The sequence below is a fragment of the Fistularia commersonii genome, chromosome 8 (genome assembly GCF_037954325.1).
Source record: "Fistularia commersonii isolate RoL2024-O1a breed Wild chromosome 8, RoL_Fcom_v1.0, whole genome shotgun sequence".
In the NCBI taxonomy this organism is placed as follows: domain Eukaryota; kingdom Metazoa; phylum Chordata; class Actinopteri; order Syngnathiformes; family Fistulariidae; genus Fistularia; species Fistularia commersonii.
This window is the reverse complement of record NC_141291.1, coordinates 9,291,737-9,310,785: the sequence shown is the minus strand read 5'-3', so window position 1 is coordinate 9,310,785 and position 19,049 is coordinate 9,291,737. Positions and strand designations below refer to the sequence as shown.

General features: G+C 44.0%; 2 protein-coding genes across 3 annotated transcripts in view; one reads left to right on the top strand and one right to left on the bottom strand.

Annotated features, from left to right (window-relative positions):
* Positions 1 to 3,455: 3,455 nt before the first annotated feature.
* hacd1 (3-hydroxyacyl-CoA dehydratase 1) lies at positions 3,456 to 10,705 on the top strand. Its single transcript, XM_086151034.1, has 7 exons — positions 3,456 to 3,613; positions 5,599 to 5,716; positions 5,948 to 5,966; positions 6,470 to 6,558; positions 6,969 to 7,090; positions 9,671 to 9,849; positions 10,001 to 10,705. Exons 1-7 carry the CDS (start codon positions 3,495 to 3,497, stop codon positions 10,081 to 10,083), a joined length of 729 nt encoding a protein of 242 aa, XP_086007160.1. The 5' UTR covers positions 3,456 to 3,494; the 3' UTR covers positions 10,084 to 10,705.
* Positions 10,706 to 11,291: 586 nt separating this feature from the next.
* The window catches only part of LOC147231851 (collectin-12-like), a 31,122-nt gene continuing 23,364 nt past the window's right edge, over positions 11,292 to 19,049 (bottom strand). Inside the window, exons 4-10 of one of the 2 annotated variants that reach the window (XM_086151033.1) lie at positions 15,585 to 15,671; positions 14,466 to 15,509; positions 13,874 to 14,365; positions 13,254 to 13,390; positions 13,050 to 13,159; positions 12,282 to 12,427; positions 11,293 to 12,182 (exon numbers count right to left, since the gene is read on the bottom strand). In XM_086151033.1, the coding sequence (XP_086007159.1) occupies positions 12,286 to 12,427; positions 13,050 to 13,159; positions 13,254 to 13,390; positions 13,874 to 14,365; positions 14,466 to 15,509; positions 15,585 to 15,671 (2,012 nt within the window). In that variant the 3' untranslated portion in view covers positions 11,293 to 12,182; positions 12,282 to 12,285. Of the gene's footprint in view, positions 12,428 to 13,049; positions 13,160 to 13,253; positions 13,391 to 13,873; positions 14,366 to 14,465; positions 15,510 to 15,584; positions 15,672 to 19,049 lie in introns of both variants that reach the window. The other variant, XM_086151032.1, reaches the window with a different exon arrangement.

Sequence of the window (19,049 nt, the reverse complement as noted above, 5' to 3'; positions counted from 1 at the left end):
GCTGTAGCCGGTCAAAAAAAGAAAAGGAAGGGAGACAGGGGCTGTTGTCGCAGTGAGGCAACCCCTGTCCCTCTGAGAGCTGGTCAGGCCTCGGACCAGTGCATTGTCTGCCTCCACTAGCATTTTCCACACACCACAGCCCTGCTCTCTGCTCACCCAACTGCTTACACTGCAGTAGGCATTGTGTACCTTGATGCACGAGACAAACAAATGTTTTAAAACTCTGAAGTGTGAGCTGCAGGCATCTCAGCGGGATGCTTCATTCTTAAAAGTGACCCTTTAATGACCATATTTGAGACTGAATGAACAATCTTGCCCAGTTTTTTACCAGGATATGAAATATATTCAGAATGATTATGAGCATCTAGAATGCGTGTCCAATACAATATTTTCGTTATTTCTAATCCGAATTTTGCTAAAATAACAATAAGATGACTTAAGTGCACCGACATTCATTGCCCATGAAACAGGACACTTAAAATATTTAGATATCGCCATCTTGTGGCATAACATGCCAGTGAAAGTATACATAACTTCAGGCCAGGACATTCAGGATTTATTAACATATAATTCTTTGCATTTCACTGATGATGGTAGTAATGTGGCAACTTTATTCAACAGAATCATTACTAATCAAAACAAACAATGCCTTGTCAGGAATATATCCCGGTCCTCTGTCTTGCAATTGCAAACCAACTACTAAATTGATGCACGAGGTGAGTTACATCGGTTCATGTCTCTCTTGACTGCAGAACCTTAAATCTGGTCTTTCTGGACTTTCAAATAATGGAATTTGGGTGAATAGAAGGTCTACACCATATTGTGTTCTATCATTAGTTTACACATATACTGCATCTGTAGAGCAGTCAGTGAGGTTTTCAGCCCGCATTGTTCCTCAGGCAATACATGCACGATGGTAGACAATTTCCACGAAATGCAGGAATTTTTCATCCACTCACTCATTGTCCATGCCAGTGGGGCTGGAGCCAACCTCCAACTGTTACTAGGCTGGAGGCAGGGTTCACCCTGGACCAGTTGCCTGTCGATCACTTTAGGCCCATGCAATTATTCACGTCACATTAAAAACCATTCACTCTTACATTTGCACGTCACATAAAAACTTGCAACTGTGCAGTCTCTCGTCAACATGTCACAAACCAGACAAATCGCAGCGTGAAAAAGTCCAGTACAGCGGTGAGTTTGCAAATTGAAAAAAAGTGCAAGCTGAAATGTAAATAGATCTAAAACATTGACCAAAAACTATATTGATTACTGATGAAAATAGGTTTGAGTTGCAGCTCCACTTTGCTTCACCTATTTTATTCTACTCTTCTTGTGTACATATTATGTCAAATAAAAAAAAAATCTCCCCTTTTCAACGCGTGCTTCTAGAGTTGCTCCCAGTCTCTACAAAATTTCATTGAGCTCACATAATGAAAATAAAGACTCCTGAGCTCCAGAGGACTGCTTGGCAATTTGGACTTATCGGAGTGTTTGTGATTCCATCAGTGTTGGAGTGTTTGTGATCCCAATAGCCCATCAGCTATTGAGCTGTTTAATACGACAAACTCATGAGCACTTACTTAAATATTGAACAGTGTAGATGGTGCTTACGGGCGTCGCCAAAACATCTGTTCTTTTGCACTTTTTGCACTATTCTTTTCCCTCCTATTTCAATCTATCACCGCCCCATCTGCGCAACATTTATATTTGTATTTATAGCTTTATTTATATTATGATGCATTGTCTCCAGGATACGTCTCCCACTTGTCACTTACACAATCTTTCCTACATAAGGCACCTGTTTCTTTCCCAGAGCTCTGTAAAATTTTGCAATAGAATGTATATGTTGTACATACTGTTATTTTTATATTTTTCTATATTACATGTATTATTTATGTTCGTGTTTTTTGTTTCATTGATTTTATATTTTTTATATATTGTCGCTTGAATTTTGTCATCTTATACCCCTTGAGTAGGAGTACTTCTGCAAGTAGTAGTAGCTACTTCTGCAATAAAAAGCAACTTCCCCTTGGGGATCGGTAAAGACATTTTGATTCTGATTCAGTGTCTCTGTTTTTGTTATGTTTTTGTACCCATTTCATTCACACACTTCCACACTGCTGTGATAATTGAGTTTCCCCATCGTGCAATCAATAAAGTTCATCCTGTCCTTGCAGAGTTGAAAAATATCTGCAAAGCATTATTAAGTTTTACGCCCAAAGTTGGCCATCGCCTTTTGTGTTAACTTTGGGTGCATCACACTTGCAGCTTGATTCTGAATGCATTTCTCTCTTGAATTTTATAATGAAAAACAAGGGCATTGCGCGCCTTTTTGTGCACCACATCCCCTGGGATATAAGTGCGCTGGAAAGTAGTGGAATGAAAGTTAGTTGCAGCAAGATATGTGTGAATGAAAGGAACTCAGGTGGAATGCTGAGGCTACAGGGAGTAGAGATCAAGAATTTGGAGGATTTTGTACTTGAGAGAGGGCTTCAAGCAGGTTGGAATGGGTGGAGAAAAGTGTCAGGGGTAGTATGCGATAGAAGACTATCAGCCAGAATGAAAGAAAAGGTGTACAGGACAGTGGTGACACCAGCGATGCCTAAGAAACAGTTACAATGAGGAAAAGACAGGAGGCAGAGCTAGTGATCACAGAGATGAAGATGGTAAGGTTCTCTTTAGGAGTGACCAGGATGGATAGAATCCAGGATTCCTATAATTGCATTTCATTAATAGTGAAATACAATAATATTTTATTTTTTATTTCATGATGACGATGATCATTGCACCATCATCTGTGTTACTATTATTATTATTACTATTATTGTTGTTGTTGTTCTTGTTGCTGTTTTTGTTTAAAAATTGAAAAATATAAACTAAATGTAATTATTAATTAACAATTTCACTAATTATTTGTTTTGGTTTGTTTTGTTTTGTTTTTTGTTTTGCTTTTTTATGTTTTTTTTTTATTTTATTTTCTTATTTCATTCCTGGTTCAGGAATGAGTCTATCAGAGGAGCGGCACATGTTCGATGTTTTGGAGAGAAGGTCAGAGAAGCCAGACTGAGATGGTTCGGTCATGTACAGAAGGGTGAATATAGTGAATATATTGGTAGATGGATGCTGGAATTGGAGGTCTCAAGGAAGACCAACGAGACGAATTATGGACGAAGTGAGAGGATGTTGAGGTAGTTGGTGTGAGAGAAGAGGATACAGATAGAGAAGATTGATTCGCTGTGGCGACCCCTGAAGGCAAAAGCCGAAAGGAGAAGAAGAATCCTCTGGGATATAGGTGAAGGGGGTGCGGGAACCGGCCACCAGGGTGGCCCGGTAGAGAGAGGGCTTCTCCGCGGGAGGCTGTGGATGGGTGGCCCCCCGCGGCTCCCCTCCCAAACCCGCCCAGCTGTCAGCTCCGCTTCCCGACTAGCTCACGTCCCCCAACGCCCCCCCCCCCCCCCCCCCAACCAGCCACCCCCTTCCCCCCCGGTGCCATGGCGTCCAGCGAGGAGGACGGCGCGGTTGAGGAGAAGGAAAACAACAACAAGAAGAAAACAAAAAGCGCCCTCGCTACCGCATGGCTGACTTTCTACAACATCGCCATGACCGCCGGGTACGTCCACCGAACTGCCGCCACAGCCGGGAACTTTTAACCGGCGCCGGGCGTCCGTTAGCTAGCCGCTCCCTAAAAGACGCTAGCCGTGTGTTGCCGTTTATAGGAACTGGAGTGTCGAGTTGAAAGTCCCCAGTCAGCGCGCTGGTGTTAAGCGCCGCGGATTTTCAATTGAGGTTTGAGGGAAAAAACGAGCGAAAACTTGTATTCACTTATTTTGTCTTGTTTTTATTGTACAAAAGAAATATTCGAGTGCTGGTCGAATGAATGGCGGCGCAGCGCGCCGTGTCCAAATAGGGGTGGCGAGCGCAGTGTCGGCGGCGACAGCGGCTGCGGCGGCGGCGGCGTCAACAGGCCCGCCGCGCCTCCGCCAGTCGCTGGGATAAGTATAGCCGGGCCGCGTTGACACTGGAGCTCTGGGACACTCGAATGCTCAACGGGCATTTTTGCTTTTCATAACGTTTGCGAATTGAAATGTGAACCGGTTGTTACCTGTCAAGACGGTGCTGGTTTCCAGTGAAGGTCTGCAGGTGATCGACAAAGTGGCCAAAGAGTGACACATGGCCGAGGATGTTTATTTACATCATATTAAAACACATGTGCTTGCTTTTATGAACAATAAAGAGTTTGAAAATCTCAAATAATCTACCAATAGTATAATAATAACATAGGGTAACACTATAATACTGTTTAAAACAATAATACGTACAATAATATACCATAATTTCACTCGTTCCTCATTTATTGTCAGTCCTTTTAAAAAGTAAACTTAAAACATGTGTCTTACTCGACTATGACAGATGTATTAATAATCTTTGGTCAAAGTTTTATCCTTTTGGGATTGATTCACAATGAAATGCATTTTGTCTCATAGCGCCACCTCAAAAATGGAAAAATCATTTCAAAATCTGTTTTTCAGTAACAGTAGTCAAGTAGCGGTTATGTTTTTTTCATTCATCCAGTTGCTCGCACATTGCCCATCATTTGTGTCACCGCACATCGACATATAATTGAAGCCGATAGTAATCAATGCCGTGAAGATTTGATCATTCTAGAGGTGAGATGATGAAGAAGATAAAGGACACAATCATTATTTGAACTCAACATGATAAAATTTAAAGAGATTCATCGAGGAAAAATATTTTAAAAGTGTTCATTAAGTGCCAGCAGACCTTGCCGGATAACCGGATGTGATATTTTCATGACTGTGTGCTGAGACGTCTATCACTTTTCTTGATTAAAGGAATAAAATCGTCCATATTAACTTTATTGGACCACCTTCTTATCCTGAGCGTACACACCTGCATAGTCATCGTACTCAGCATTTATCATTGAGTCAGTTTGTAACTGACACCGGTAAATAACAGACAGCTAGAGTAAAAGCTCCTCACCAAGTATAAATGCAACATCTGGCTCTGAAGTGACAAGATCTGATACTATTTGGTTTCTATAATGTTATTTAGGTCAAACAGAATGTCTGAAAAAAGCCCCTCTTATGGAAACCTGAAGCATCATTAATGTATAGGAATCTGATATAGGAATCTTTCAGTTTTAGCCAGTAATTTGGCTTTGCTGGTCTGCATATAACAATATGCATATAAAATCTAGTAATCCTCAAATGAATGGATCTTTGTCTTTAGACACTGAAATTAAAATACTGGCATTTCTTTGTTGTTTTGCACAAAAAGTCCCCCCAACATTGTTCTTATATAAAGAATGACGCAAAAGTTGAGACTGTGATCTTAAGTGTTTGACAGCTATGCTCCTAAAATAACATTGATTTATCATAAATGTTTGTTTTAGCCCAAGTAAAACACCCAGTCCAGATTTATGGGAACAGGCTTGTCAATTAAACATAGCCATTTATACTAAATACACAAATACACGATAACTACAGTATTATTAGCACTGCCCTCAAATCCTCAAACTTTTTCTTTGTAATTAGCTGTGCTGTTATTTTCTCATGCCCTGTCTCTTCCTTGCAGGTGGCTGGTTTTGGCAATGGCAATGATGCGCTTTTACATCCAGAAAGGCACACACAAGGGTCTGTACAGAAGTATAGCAAGGACACTTAAGTTTTTCCAGACCTTTGCATTAGTTGAGGTAAGATTTTGTGCCGGGGGAGTCTTGCTTTAACAGCAAGGCCTCAGGAAGACCTGTTGGATTTTTACAGTATTGAGAGAAATTTTGGAATTGGGGGCAGAATGATTGAAGAAATTAAACCGTCCAGACTTGACGATTTTAAAAAACATGTATTTTTTTAAACACAACATTGTGTTTTAAGTCCTCCAGAAAAGGAACATACTAATGATTTTCATTTATTCTGTCTTACAGGTGGGACACTGTGCTATTGGTATGTGATGACCTTTTTATGGTTTGCAAATTATTTTGAATATGAATGTATCGAAGTTCACTCATTCCTTGTTTGAATTAGAGTTTTTATTGCTGTGTTTTGAGTCCAAGTTTTAAACGTACTCTACTCTACATGTTCTATTCTTCATAATGTAGCTTACTTCAGCAAAATTATGTATTTTATTTATTTTGAAACATTTTTCACTATGGATTTTTTTTGTTATTATCTGCTGTGGGGAAGCTATATGAACTGCTCAAAAGGGACTCAGTATGCATGGTGTATTCATGACACCATGACGTCCTACGGACTCACCATTTAGAAGCACAAGATGATTAGCTTGATGTTTGTTGCTTTGATGCTTAAATAGTTTTGTTTTTCCAACTTTGCATTCTATTGAGTTACTTTTTTTCAAACCTCAAACCATACACATAGCATTTTTTAAAACGTTAGCTAATCTTGTATACTCCTAGTTGTCAAATAAGTGTTAATCTCCTCTGCTGCAGGAATTGTGAGGACTTCTGTAATTGTGACTGGGGTTCAAGTGTGTTCAAGGATTTTCATGGTCTGGTTCATCACCAACAGCATTAGACAGGTGACTATTAATAATAATCTAGTAGTCTGGGTGGTCTACTTGGAGCTAGTATCAGAGGAAAAATAACTGCAGTAATTTTGACTGGTAACAGGCCTAGTGGAACTCATTTTGAATGACATGACAAGATGGTTACAATTTAACATGTCTGTCTTGTACAAAAGAAATCCAGCTAGCCTAGTCTTTACTATGTTGTGTTTACGAATGAGTGAAACATGTGAGACACCCTGCACTTTGTCATTTTTGTTGTGTTTTGCTCACAAATACATCACATATCCCATATATGTAGTACAGTGTGATCCGGCGCATTTGCAAAGGTTAGACACACAGTGAACGTCTGTGAGCCTCAAAGCCTGATGTGATCATCTCTCATCTCTCAATGTATCTGTCGCTTTTTTCCGACTTCACTGAAGATCCAGAATGAAGAAAGCGTAATCTTATTCCTGGTTGTGTGGACGGTGACAGAGATTACCAGATATTCCTACTACACATTCAACCTGCTCAACCACCTGCCATACTTCATCAAATGGGCCAGGTGTAGATGCCATTCCCCCCGAGGCTGGGATGAGCTTGAATTGTCATTAGTGTGTTGATTATGGTGTCTGAGCATGGCGGCATGATCCGGCGGTTTCACCTCTGGCACGCTTCCCGCCCAGGCCTAGGCTGGCTTTACATCAGTTGAGCATGTATTAAGTATCGCCCGGCTCTCACAGACAGAAGAAGCATGTGTGTGTTTATTGATTAGCACTTCATTAGCCATTCTTTGTCAGCGGCGGCGAGACTAACCCCTAATGTTGTGATCTGAAAATGTAGAGTGGCAGACCAACAGTAAAAAGCTGATGAACGGTATTTTTTTTAAACCGTTCAAGAGTGTCGTGAGTGTAAAACAGATTGGAATTGATCAAATAATCTTTGCACTTTTATCTTGATTGTGCAAAAACGTGGAGTAGCTGTGCACTCGTAAAGTTAGTCTGATTGCAAAGCAATTAAGTCGACAAATAAGTAATATGAATATGGGTTTAGACAGGTGGAGGCAGGCTAACACCCACCCTGATCCGTTCAGAAAATTAATTATTCAGGCCAAAGAATAGCTGTACATATATTAACACAGCCTTCAACATGCAAATTTAGTGCTATATTTTTTTACGGTATCTATCTGAATGTGTGTGTGTGTGTGTGTGTGTGTGTGTGTGTGTGTGTGTGTGTGTGTGTGTGTGTGTGAAGTTTCATTCTTTAAACTAAAGATTAACTTTTTCACCTGCTCACCTGCTAATTCAGCCATACTGTGATCAGTATTTTGCATTGGCTAAGAGAGGTTGGGATTTGGAAATCACTTTTTAAAAAAATTTTTTTTTTTTTAATTCGGGGACCCATCTCCATTCGATTCCCATCTCCCAGTGTGTCGAAGTATTGTTGAGCAAGACACTGAACCCCTAACTGCTCCCCTGGGGCTAGTGAATGGCAGTTCATGGTCCATCCATGATGGGTTAATTGCAGAGAACGAATTTCCCCATGAGGGATTAATAAACGATAAATTATTACCTAAAATCCTGTGTGCTCAAGTGTGTAACCAAATGCTTTTTTAAGCTGAGAAGCTAATGTTAGAAATCACAGTTACAGTTAAATGTGGTGATAAACAAGGTTTAGACCTGTCGGGTGATGTAACACTGGCCCACTACGGTATGGAGGCTGGTGATGTGACGGCTTGGCCTTGCATGACACTGCTACAGTAGCTCAGCCCGAAATTGGAGTCATCGGGAGCAACGTCAGCTGTACACACTGATAGCTGTCCAGTTAGCTGTCTAACCTTGGCATCTGATGGCGAGAGAGCGAACTATCGTGCTTCAGAATAGCGAAGATCAAATATGACCACAGCGCGGTTAAGTAGGTGAGACATTGCTCTTTTGCACAGCTGACAGGCCCGTCGGTAAAACAGATTTTCCTGCCGCGTCTCAGTGTCAGGTGGAAACGCAGGCGGTGCCGTTCAGCCTATTGTTCAGACATTGTTCCCCGTGCGCCCGCTCCCCACCCCCACCCTCCTTCAAGCGTGAAGGCGGCTCTAGGCCCCCACCGAGGGGCTCATGTTCAGCTGCTCCTGCTTTTAAGACCCGACTGTTTTGGTCATGGAATGTTTGCCGGACATTTTTCTCACATCTGCCAAGATGATCCCCGTAGCCTCTGCTGCCCCGGGCTGAACGCAGTCCCTGCAGCCCTGAGTCACGGCTCGATCGTCACCAAATGTTGCCGTCCGCGCTCAGCGGAGATTCAGCCTTCCCGTGATCATGAGCGTCAGTTTATGATCCCTTTACCGGAACTCTACTTCCGAGACATTTGCCAAACAGGAGTGTAGGAGACCTCGTTTGATGTGGCATTCTGACTTACTTGTTTTTCCTTTTTAAGGGATTTGCAAAAGTACATACAGCTTATCATATTATTACATCATGTCATAACATACCCAGCTCAGAATGTGTCTCCGATGATCTGCCAAATCTTTTTTTTGCTGGGGAACTCCAGCCCGCCACTCCAGATCTTGGCGTCGAGCCGTCGTCTGTCCCAGAGCTCCTCGACAGCCTGGTCTGCTCTTAACAACAGATTCACTCAATGAAAATCAGCACAGCTGAAACCCTTAATCAGGAATTTTGCAAGGCATGTGGTTTGACCTTTTTCAATTTTTTTCTCAGAATTGAGGAGTCACAAAACATAAAAGCTGACAGCTAATGCTCTTAGAAGGAGTTACTTATTGTAAACCTTCATACAGTCCTTTACTAAAAATGTAAAGATAATTTGGTCAATAAACCTAAACATCCCGCAATGTATAATCTTTGAACCGTATCAGGAATTCTTGTGAATGCATTCTCATCGTGCTGCCAATTACCCAAAAGATCTCAAAAATATAATTTGTCGATGGCTTCCCACATCAAAATTCAATTGGTTTAAGATTTTTTTTTGTTCCGTTCCAACCGTTTTTTCAAACCAAATAAAAACAATCAATTTCGAACGAAGACGTAAAAAACTGACACATATGACTGGCTTAACGAACCCTAACCACTGGTTTGTCCCGTTCGCAGGTGTGAGATTTTGCTTCCCATCTGAATAAACCTCCCTCTCTCTGCAGATACAACCTCTTCATCGTCCTGTACCCCCTGGGAGTGATTGGGGAGCTGCTAACCATCTATGCTGCTCTGCCATTCGTACGTAGATCCGGAATGTACTCCATGAGGCTACCAAACAAGTACAACGTGTCGTTCGACTACTACTACTGCCTCATCATCATCATGCTGTCTTACATCCCATGTAAGGAGAATTCTTTCAAAATGTTTATGTTTTCACACTGCGTTATCCTCACAACTAATCAGGGTGTAAATTTGGAATCGCTCTTTGGATATCATCTGTAATTTTTCGCATTTGAAAAGACATTAACGGTCTCTTTCCTTCTCTTTTCCAGTGTTTCCGCAGCTCTTCTTCCACATGCTGCGGCAGAGGAGGAGAGTGCTCCATGGGGAGGTCATAATAGAAAAGGACGAGTAACTCAAGTGCCTCCACCCTCGGGTCGTCTTTGAGCCAGCCTGCCTTCACTTCACTCCCCCGTCCCCGCCTCACCTCACCTCCACCTCATCTGCCGCCACAGAAGACCTGCACAGATGATGACAGTTCGTGATTGTCGAGAAGAAACAACACAGCGCGCGTTCGTTATTAGCAAACCTTTTACAGCGTCCCCTTTGAGTCGTAGTCCCGGAAACATGTTTACAATCCAACGTGGCAGCAGTACGAGACAGAACCGATGTGTTTTATCCACTCGCCGTTGTTACTAGGCATGTTGTTGCACCAAGGAGCCTGAGAAAGACATGCACTCACAGTGAATACCATTGACACAACACAGAACCCAAACCAATGAATAAAAAGCCTTCCAGGGAAATGTGAAAAGAAACACATGAAGAGGATTGAAAGTTTAGTTGTTTTTTTTTCTTTTTGTTTGTCGTTGTTGCTGTCCCTGATTCATCTCACTTGCCACCAAATGGCAGCGGTATACGCTTTTGTTTTCCGCCACCGTGATTTTTATACAGACGCTAGCAAGTGTCCAAAACACAGTCCTAAGACAGAGGAGATTCTAGGCATTTCATACCTCAAGCAATAAATCTACATTTAGACAGTATGCTGCTTCATTTATTTTTGTTTGTGTTTCACAATATGTTGATGATGCAATGTGATCTGTCTCTTAAAGATGACATTCGTTTCGAGCCCAAACAGCTCAACCTTAACCTTTTGTCACCTCGGCTACGCTCCTGCGTTCTTTTATGTTGCTTTTTTATGTTTACTTATCAAAATAGTTCACAAGTTGGCATCTTAAACTGACTGCAAGTCTAAATTAAAAAACACCGTCGGTTTCAAATTTGCGTGAACACTTACCGTCTTCAGTCACTGTTTTGTTTGAATCTGACGTTCGCGTCGATAGAGAGGCAGTTAGAATCCCTCAAACCGAAGGTGCTTTCGTAAGATCATTTCAATCTTCTGTGCAGCTGAAGGAGCGTGTGTGACGGAGAAAAGTAGGGGAAAGTGAGCGTGCAATAATTGAGAGAAAATGTTAATAGTCCACAGGAATGTTGCAAACAATGTTGCTCAGCGTTAGAAGGAAGACAATTGGAAATATAAATGAATTCACTTGGAGTTACTTTTTTTCCAAGAAAGAACACAAATGTACAAAAAACGAATTGTTTTGTGCGAAATCAATAAACCAAATTCTACTGATGATCTGAAGTTTTTCCTTCCCGAAGACAAACCTGCACATTCCCAGGAATGACCCAAGAAAACTGAAACCCTCCAGAGTTGTATTTATTTATTTGTGAGTGTTTCCTTTATCGCTTGTAGTGTTTCAACTAAAGGAAGCAGAATTTACCTGAGTGCAGAAAATGGCACGTTTATATTTCTTAGATAGTATCCACAGTCTCTTGCCGTTAACATACATGAGTTTATAATAGTAAATGTCATAATCATGAAATACCATAAATGCTGTATGAAACTGGTAAACTTGCAGCCTCAGACCAAACTCAAGTGATTTTTAAATGTAAATAGCACTTTTCCTAATCTTATAAAGAAAACGTAAATTGACTTTCATGAGGTTAGATAGTTACAGCGTCGTCGTCGTTTTTTGCGCATCATTATGTACCTGTTATTTTCATTTTAGACAATTACGTTAAATGAAAAGAACTAGGGTAGGTCCATTTGGATTCATAGAATTTATAATTTCCTACAAAACTTGCTTAATGAAATATACATTCAGATACTTAGGTGCACATGGACTACAATTTCATAAAAAGTCTTTGAAATAAAAAATATCTATATATAAATCAGCTGGTGGTTCGGTGATTTTAAAAAATAAACAGTTTCTCCTTTGGTTGCCCTGCAGTATTGCACTCGCTGGTAACATGAGACTGCCCACTTTGGAGGAGAAGGTCTTCTCGGCTGTGGCGAGACGCTTGTCATTTCAGCCCTGGGCTGGTGTCAGAACTGTCCTTTTGCACTCCCTGTAATGTCCGTGCGCTGTCAGTGGACCCGCGCCCACGTGGGCGAGGACGAGCTGCTCGCTGTAGGCGCCTCATCAACACATCGCTATGACCCAAGCGGGCTTGCTGTCGGAAGACAAGAGAGGGATCTCGGAAAAAAGACCCTTGGAAACAGGACAAAAAAAGGGAGCCCGACAGAGGTCGAGGGGCCAATTCGACACGTACAGGTCTATTTTTCCTTCTCGCAAATGTAACTTATGAGGTCCTCGCAAAAGAAATCGTTCCATAGACCCCCGTGGATGAGACCCGCGCAGTCCTCTCCTGTTTCGTGCCCGTGGCCCCAGTTGTCCGGTTGGCCCGGCTTCCACTCCCTGCAAAGAAACACCAGGAGGCGATCAAACATCACATTTGCCCAAGTTTCAGAACGGCTCTTTCCTCCAGGCCGACCTCTGGTTTGTCGGTTAAGTGTCCGTGTCCTGCAAGTGATGCATTTCGTTACTTTTCCCTGGTGGGACGGTGCCTCGGCCAAGGAGAAACACCGGAAAACTCCTGGCTTTTTAGTATTAAATAAGGAAGTGTTTTCACAATTCAATGCAAAACTTCCTTAGGATTGCAATGCTGAGGGATTTTACAAGTTTCCAAAAGACACTACAAACGATAGAGGGGAAGGGGGGGTCCAAACACATTCCCCTCATACAGTGTATGTGTGTCAGGAAAAAGAGGACATTGATTTACCGTGGATATTAAAATGGTCGATATGTTTCATTATTGAGTTGGGATTTTCAATTTAAATATATATTTGCTGTTGCTTTATGTAACCGAAACCCACCACATGGCTGCAACGCGGTAGGATTCTCTGAGCTTTTAAAAAGTGCTATTATTCTTGGGAAGCAACATCGCCACTCTGAAAGAAAATCTACATCCCAGATGCAGTATTGACTTTGCACGGGAGAGAACGTTCTCAGTTACGGGAAATCGTGAATTGGTACTGACGTGAAAGCGGGCGCGCTCCCATCCAGCCATCGCCAGACATTCTCCTCCTCCCGGTCGCTAAGACCGATCCAGAAGTAGCCCTTCTCGAAGATTTGACCCTTTATCCAATTCTAGAACGACGTGAAGACAGAAAAGCACAATGCATCAGTTGCAACATTGAAAAAAAAAAAGGGGACGACGGTGCGTTGACAGAAAATCGCACACCTGCTCCTCCATGTCGTCGATGATCAACAAAGAAGCCGAACGGGACTCGCAGGCGCCCTTTGCGTCATCGAAAGTGCGCAGGTCTTTGGAGAGGAAGTAGCACTTGTCTGTGTGGCGGACCCACTCAGCGGGGCAGCCTGCCAAACCAGAGGGAATTCATTCAATCCATTGAGCGCGTTCAGGTTATGAAGGGAAACCGTGCAAAATAGCCTCATCTGTTAAATAACCGTGAGACAGAAGCCCCGATTTCTGTTTCGGCTTTGGGTGCGAACGGTTTTTCCGTAAAATCCTCAATTCGAAGGGCCTCCTTAAGACATCATACGAGTAATTACAACCAAAATACTCAAGAGTGACAACTCGAGGTCTTGTAAGTGTTTCGGCGGTATATCTATAGCCATGAATTAGGGCTGACATTCGTCTTTATCCTGCAGAAATCAGTAGGGTTGCAACCAAAATCATTCATCTTTAGTCTGATGGTATAGTTGGTGCTACTTTTTTACACAGTGTTACTAGTATGGAGTAAAGTCACAGATATCAGAGATGTGCTTGTGGAAAACGGGAATATTTTGGCAGTCATTTTGAAGGAATAACTCAAAATGAGAATTTGCGGAACGCTTTACCTGGCGCCCAAGGTGTAGGAGCTACCTCCTCGTCCTGCAGAGATACAGGCCCCAAAGGAAACACCGGAGCGGGGATTCCTGGTTGACCCGGCGGTCCTACTGGCCCCTGGGGCCCGACAGGTCCCGGCAGTCCCCTTGGTCCCTGCTCTCCATTTGGCCCCATCGGGCCTCTGATACCTGGTGGACCCTGTGCCCCTTGAGGACCAGGCTGTCCGTCTCGTCCAGGCAGACCGGCTGTGCCCGGCTCTCCTTTACCTCCGGGGGGCCCGGCCCTTCCTCCTGAACCTCGGGATCCCTTAGACCCAGGACTGCCAGGGACGCCCGGCAGACCTTTTAAACCCGGCAGGCCTGGAGACCCCGGTAAGCCTTGCTCTCCTCTGGATCCTCGTATCCCTGAAGCACCCTTTTCCCCCCTTTCTCCCTTAACACCAGCCTGACCGGATGGCCCCGGAGGTCCTCTGTCTCCTCTTGGCCCTCTCGGACCAGGCGGACCTGAAACATCGATCGCACTGTCAAGGAGACGGAAGCAGATCTGAAGGGCGTATAATCTTCTGATCGAGAGAACTACACAGAACAGGCAACTGGATCTCACCTTGTAGAATGGTGAAGTTGGTTATTAGTTGCGAGTGCTTGCTGTCCACCAGCTTCATCTCCTCCATGACGATCGAGAGACTGGTGACCTCTTTGTCCAGACGCGCTGCCAGATCCTCCTGCTGGGACCTCAGCCTTGCCGCATCCGTCCATACATCTGCCACACTGATGTTAAGGTTGGACAAGAAGTCTGAGTGCCGGCCGACTGTTTCGGAACAGGTGCGCAAGTCATTGAGATTGAGGTTGATGGCGCCGAGAAGTTGCGTGGTGAAGCTGATGTTGCCGGTCACCCGGTCCATACTCTGCTCGGTGTCATCCAGCCGCACCTCCAACCTGTCAAACTTAAGAGACGTGAGGTTGCTAAAGTCCCGTTGCTGGTCCATTACCTCCCTCAGGGTCTGATCGTGAGTGTCGGCCAGGTTGCTGCTATTCTGCAGCTGGTTGGAAATAAAAGCGAGCTGCGATCCCATCTCCTCCAGGCTGTCGTTATTGGATTTCACCAAAGCCGAAAGGTTACCGGCCATAATCTGCAGGTTGTCCACTTTACTCCGAAGCCACTCAGTGTCAGATCGCGTTTGTTGGGTCGTCTGCTCCAGCCTCTGAATGTCATTGCGGATTTTTTGGATGGCCTGACTGGTGTCGTCCACTGAATGGTGAACGGCGGCGATGAGTCCTCTCTGTTGTGCCTGGGTGAGGTTCAAGCTGTTGATGCTGAGCAGTGCCTGGTTTTGGAGTTTCACTTGCTGCTGGAGGTCCCTCTGGAGCCTGACCGTGTCATCTTGCAGGCTTTCAATGATGCTGCCGTACGAATGCAAGGTGATATTCACAAAGCGCAAGGTGGCCGTGTTGCTATCCAGCAGCCCCTGGATGGATCCCTGGCTGCTTTGGATGTCTGAGCCAATGTTCTGCAGCTGACTCAGCTTATCCCGGTCACTGTGGATGCGCTCCTCCACTGCTGACAGTTGCCTCTGAAGGGCCCAGATGTTGTTCTTGAAAGCTTGGATTTCTGTCGTGGTGTTCTCGGACTTCTCCCCAGTTTGATCGTCTAAACATAGAGATTCGTACGATTATGATTCCCATCCAAATCGCTGTAAGATTCTTCCGACGCTGAAAAACTTACCCAGCTTTTTCAAATCAGTCTCAACAGCAATGATCTTCCCGTCATAGTTTGCAATACCTTTGGACACATTGTCAACTCTTTGTACCACTGCAACGGAGGTATGACAAATAACATAGGTTACGGTCATTGTTGCACAGAATCTCTTCTCTCATTTAAAAACAAAACTGCGTTGCCGGCAAGAACAGACATCCTATATGAAACGGATCAAAGAGTAAATGAATGGAATTCCATGACAGATACAAAGAGAGATCTCTTGTAGACATGTAATAATCGCAGAGTTGATTAACGGACTTTGCTGGATTGGGTTGGATTTTGTGTGTGACAGAGGTAGGGAGCGGTGGACGCAAATATGTTTGCGGTGTAATGGATGAGACAGATTAAGGTCAGGCTGGAGAAAGGGAAAAAAAAAATAGACATGTTGATTTAGCAGAGACAGTGTGGGTGGTCAATGCGGGAGAATGCGGTTGGAGGTGCATGAGGAGACACTGGTAACCGGCCCTAGAGGACAGGAAGTGACCTAGGGGGTCTTCAGTAAACAGGCGGATCAAAGAGGGCCCGGGGAAGGCAGACGTTGTGGCGGGGGGGAATCTTCACGCCCCCACAGGCGACACCGGCGTTCATTTCCTCTGGAATGTGTCTGGGATTTCAGGGAATCAGCCCACGACCACCACCAGCCTTGCCAAGGGGACACATCTCTCCATTGGAGGCCAAAAGAGCTGGGAGGCTGGAGATGTTTGCTCCAGAAAGTCAAATGGTACAATTAAGGTGCGGAAAGCAGAGGAGCAGCCCTGCCACCCTGCAGAGAAAACCAGTTTAAGCTGTTTCACTTGAAGATGTGATCCTCTGGTCGTAGCCACCGGCTGAAACGTGTCATCTGAAGATCCCCACTTCAGATTCACTTCAGTTGTTATGGTTTGTCATCACCATTCTCGAAAAAATATGTTTGTTGCACTTCTTGACACTGGTAGAACTTGTAGCGGGCCCAGTAGAGTTGGGTAAGCTGGGCATGTGATGTTCCAAGCTGTGCGGGACAGTGAACCAATCCTCGGTTCGTGGATCATTTGGTACTAGTCCGCAAAGAAAATCTTTCTGGGTAAAAATTATAGTTTTTTCATCAGACCTTCCGGAGCGCGTTTTGAAAAATGACTGTTTCCGCCTTCATCTTACTGCCGCACTTAATATCGTAACTGCCTAATATAAAGTGTAATTGCTATTTTCTGATTAAATATTGTGAACAGACTAAAGTTTTTATTATTTGAACCCCCGCGCCTCTAACCGCAGAAACATTTTCATGCATAAAAGCGTTCCCTGGGACAAAATGGTGATGATGTAGGACATGTTCCCAAATATAGTCCCATGCCATGCTGTGCCAGACACTTGGGTTAAGGTGTGCATGCCACACCGTAGACTAAACCCAAGCAGCGTGCTTTTCTTTTTCTTTACAATTTCTTACATATTCATCCGACTGAAATCTGAAAATAACACGTGCATTTCCCCCCGGTACAGGCATCGGGGGGGGGGCCTTTATTTACATGCCCTGTCAGCGTGATGGGTCGCCGGGATGGAGATTGCGTCACGTTCGAGCCAAATTAGCCATAAAAACAAGGGCCGACCAGAGGAAAGAATGACTTTGAGAGAAAACTCGGGCTGTTTTGAGCTCCCCTGAACCCGGTCTGAACTCCTTCGACATGCGTGTCGACTCTGTCCGTGCTGTTTTGCAACGCCAAACATCCCTGTATATTTAACTAAGAGGCAACTTTACAAAATAGACCACTGTTCAAATAAAGAAATGCTGTTTTCGCTATCCTTCACTGACGTGCCTTAGAACTTCTTTGGACCTCATCGCCAAGCCCATTGAAATGGTATTTTTGTGTAATTCAGTTAATACAGATTGCAAAAAACTAGCCAATGCCAATAAAAATGCCACTGGTGAACTGATCTGACCCCATGTTATGTGCTTTAAGCTACACCCTTCTACCATGTTTGGCTGGGCTCGGTGGATTGTGTGTCACTTGGCTGACAGAAAAACCAACAGATGTGCGTGAAAACACCACCTCCTTGGAAGGAGGTACAAACCCGCAATGCAGAGATCCCAGGACTCGGCGCAAAGCTGAGAAAATACAAAGACGTTGATTGAAGTTACTGTGACAAAGAAACGCTGACTGATTTGCGGGTTTTTCAATCTCGACGAAACCGTCTGAATTTAAACAACTTTCGATCTTAAACTACTGTCTTTCGAGAGTCCTGAAAAATACCTATATATGAAAATAAATGGGAGACATGTGGAAAAGGGTGATGGAATATGTAAAGGCTGCTTCCTGTAGCTCTTCCGTCCATAAGAATGACTAATGGAACTTAAACTGTCCGGACTGCTGGCGGTGACCTCACACCGCCTTCGCTTGTGTCAGTCAAGAGACGGGTTTACATTTCATCGAGGCGAAAGCCACACGGGGGATGTTTCCGAAGGTCAGCGATCGAGGACACACGCGTGCGTTAAGTGTGTCGGTTGATCCCATCTGGAGGTGGGAGTGTGTTTAGGCTGCGCCGTGGCTGCCTTCACGGAGTGGCGCTTCAGTGTCAGTAATAACCCGGTTTGGGTGAGCTGTGCCCGGCTTGAAGAAAGGAGCTCTCTCTGCGTCCTCCCCCACCTCCCGCCTCTCTATCCCTCAATCTCTCCTCATCTGGGATCAATTAAGCCAGCAAGAAAACATGTGGTATGGAACAAGTAAAGATGCCTGGGCTCGCGGAGTGAAGGGACATGGATGTGTTCCGGATGCGGATAAACTCCTGAATGTGCAACACATCTCTCACCTCGCGCCCTTTTTCGCAGATTGGAAATAAACAAGAGGCGGGGGGGGGGGGGGGGGGGGGGTGATATGGGAGCGCTTACTACATTTATAGCGCGATCATTAATAGGTGCTCCAAACAAATGGCGGAACCATGTCTGAAACCTGGAAAAATGTGACAAAGGCGGCTGGAGAGTTCAGCTCAACGGAACTCCCTAGGACTTTTTCCCGGAGGTGTGATCTTTGTGGTTGTTGGTAAAATAAACTCCAGAGTTCTTAAGGTTCTTGGGTGTGGGCACCGGAGGCTGAGGAAAAGAGGGTTTTACAGCTCAGGTGACCCGTGCTCTCAGGAAACGCACACATTCTCCATGCCTTCAATGTAAGTTGATATTGTTAAAACCAGAAAGAATCTAATTCACCTCCATCGTAGGAGGATGCATAGACGATGAAAAATGGCGTGGCACAATTTGCTGCTAGTTTCGGTGTTTTTTTTCATACTTTTTTTCCTCCGCTGGTCTCGATCGGATGCATATGAGACAAGGTATATCTGTCTTTATTTTTAAGCCATTTTTTTAATTTCTTTACATATTTTAAAATTCAATTGTATCGCATATATTATACGTATTCCTTGTTTATTGGAACTATATCTTTTATTTGCATATTCTTTCTATTATTACAA

What these genes read in the sequence shown, in the direction of transcription:
- hacd1 (XM_086151034.1), top strand. Translation starts at nt 3,495, where the DNA reads ATGGCGTCCAGCGAGGAGGACGGCGCGGTTGAGGAGAAGGAAAACAAC. An exon ending in TCACCAACAGCATTAGACAG is followed by an intron (nt 6,559 to 6,968) that starts GTGACTATTAAT and finishes ACTTCACTGAAG; the next exon opens with ATCCAGAATGAAGAAAGCGT. An exon ending in CATGCTGTCTTACATCCCAT is followed by an intron (nt 9,850 to 10,000) that starts GTAAGGAGAATT and finishes TCTCTTTTCCAG; the next exon opens with TGTTTCCGCAGCTCTTCTTC.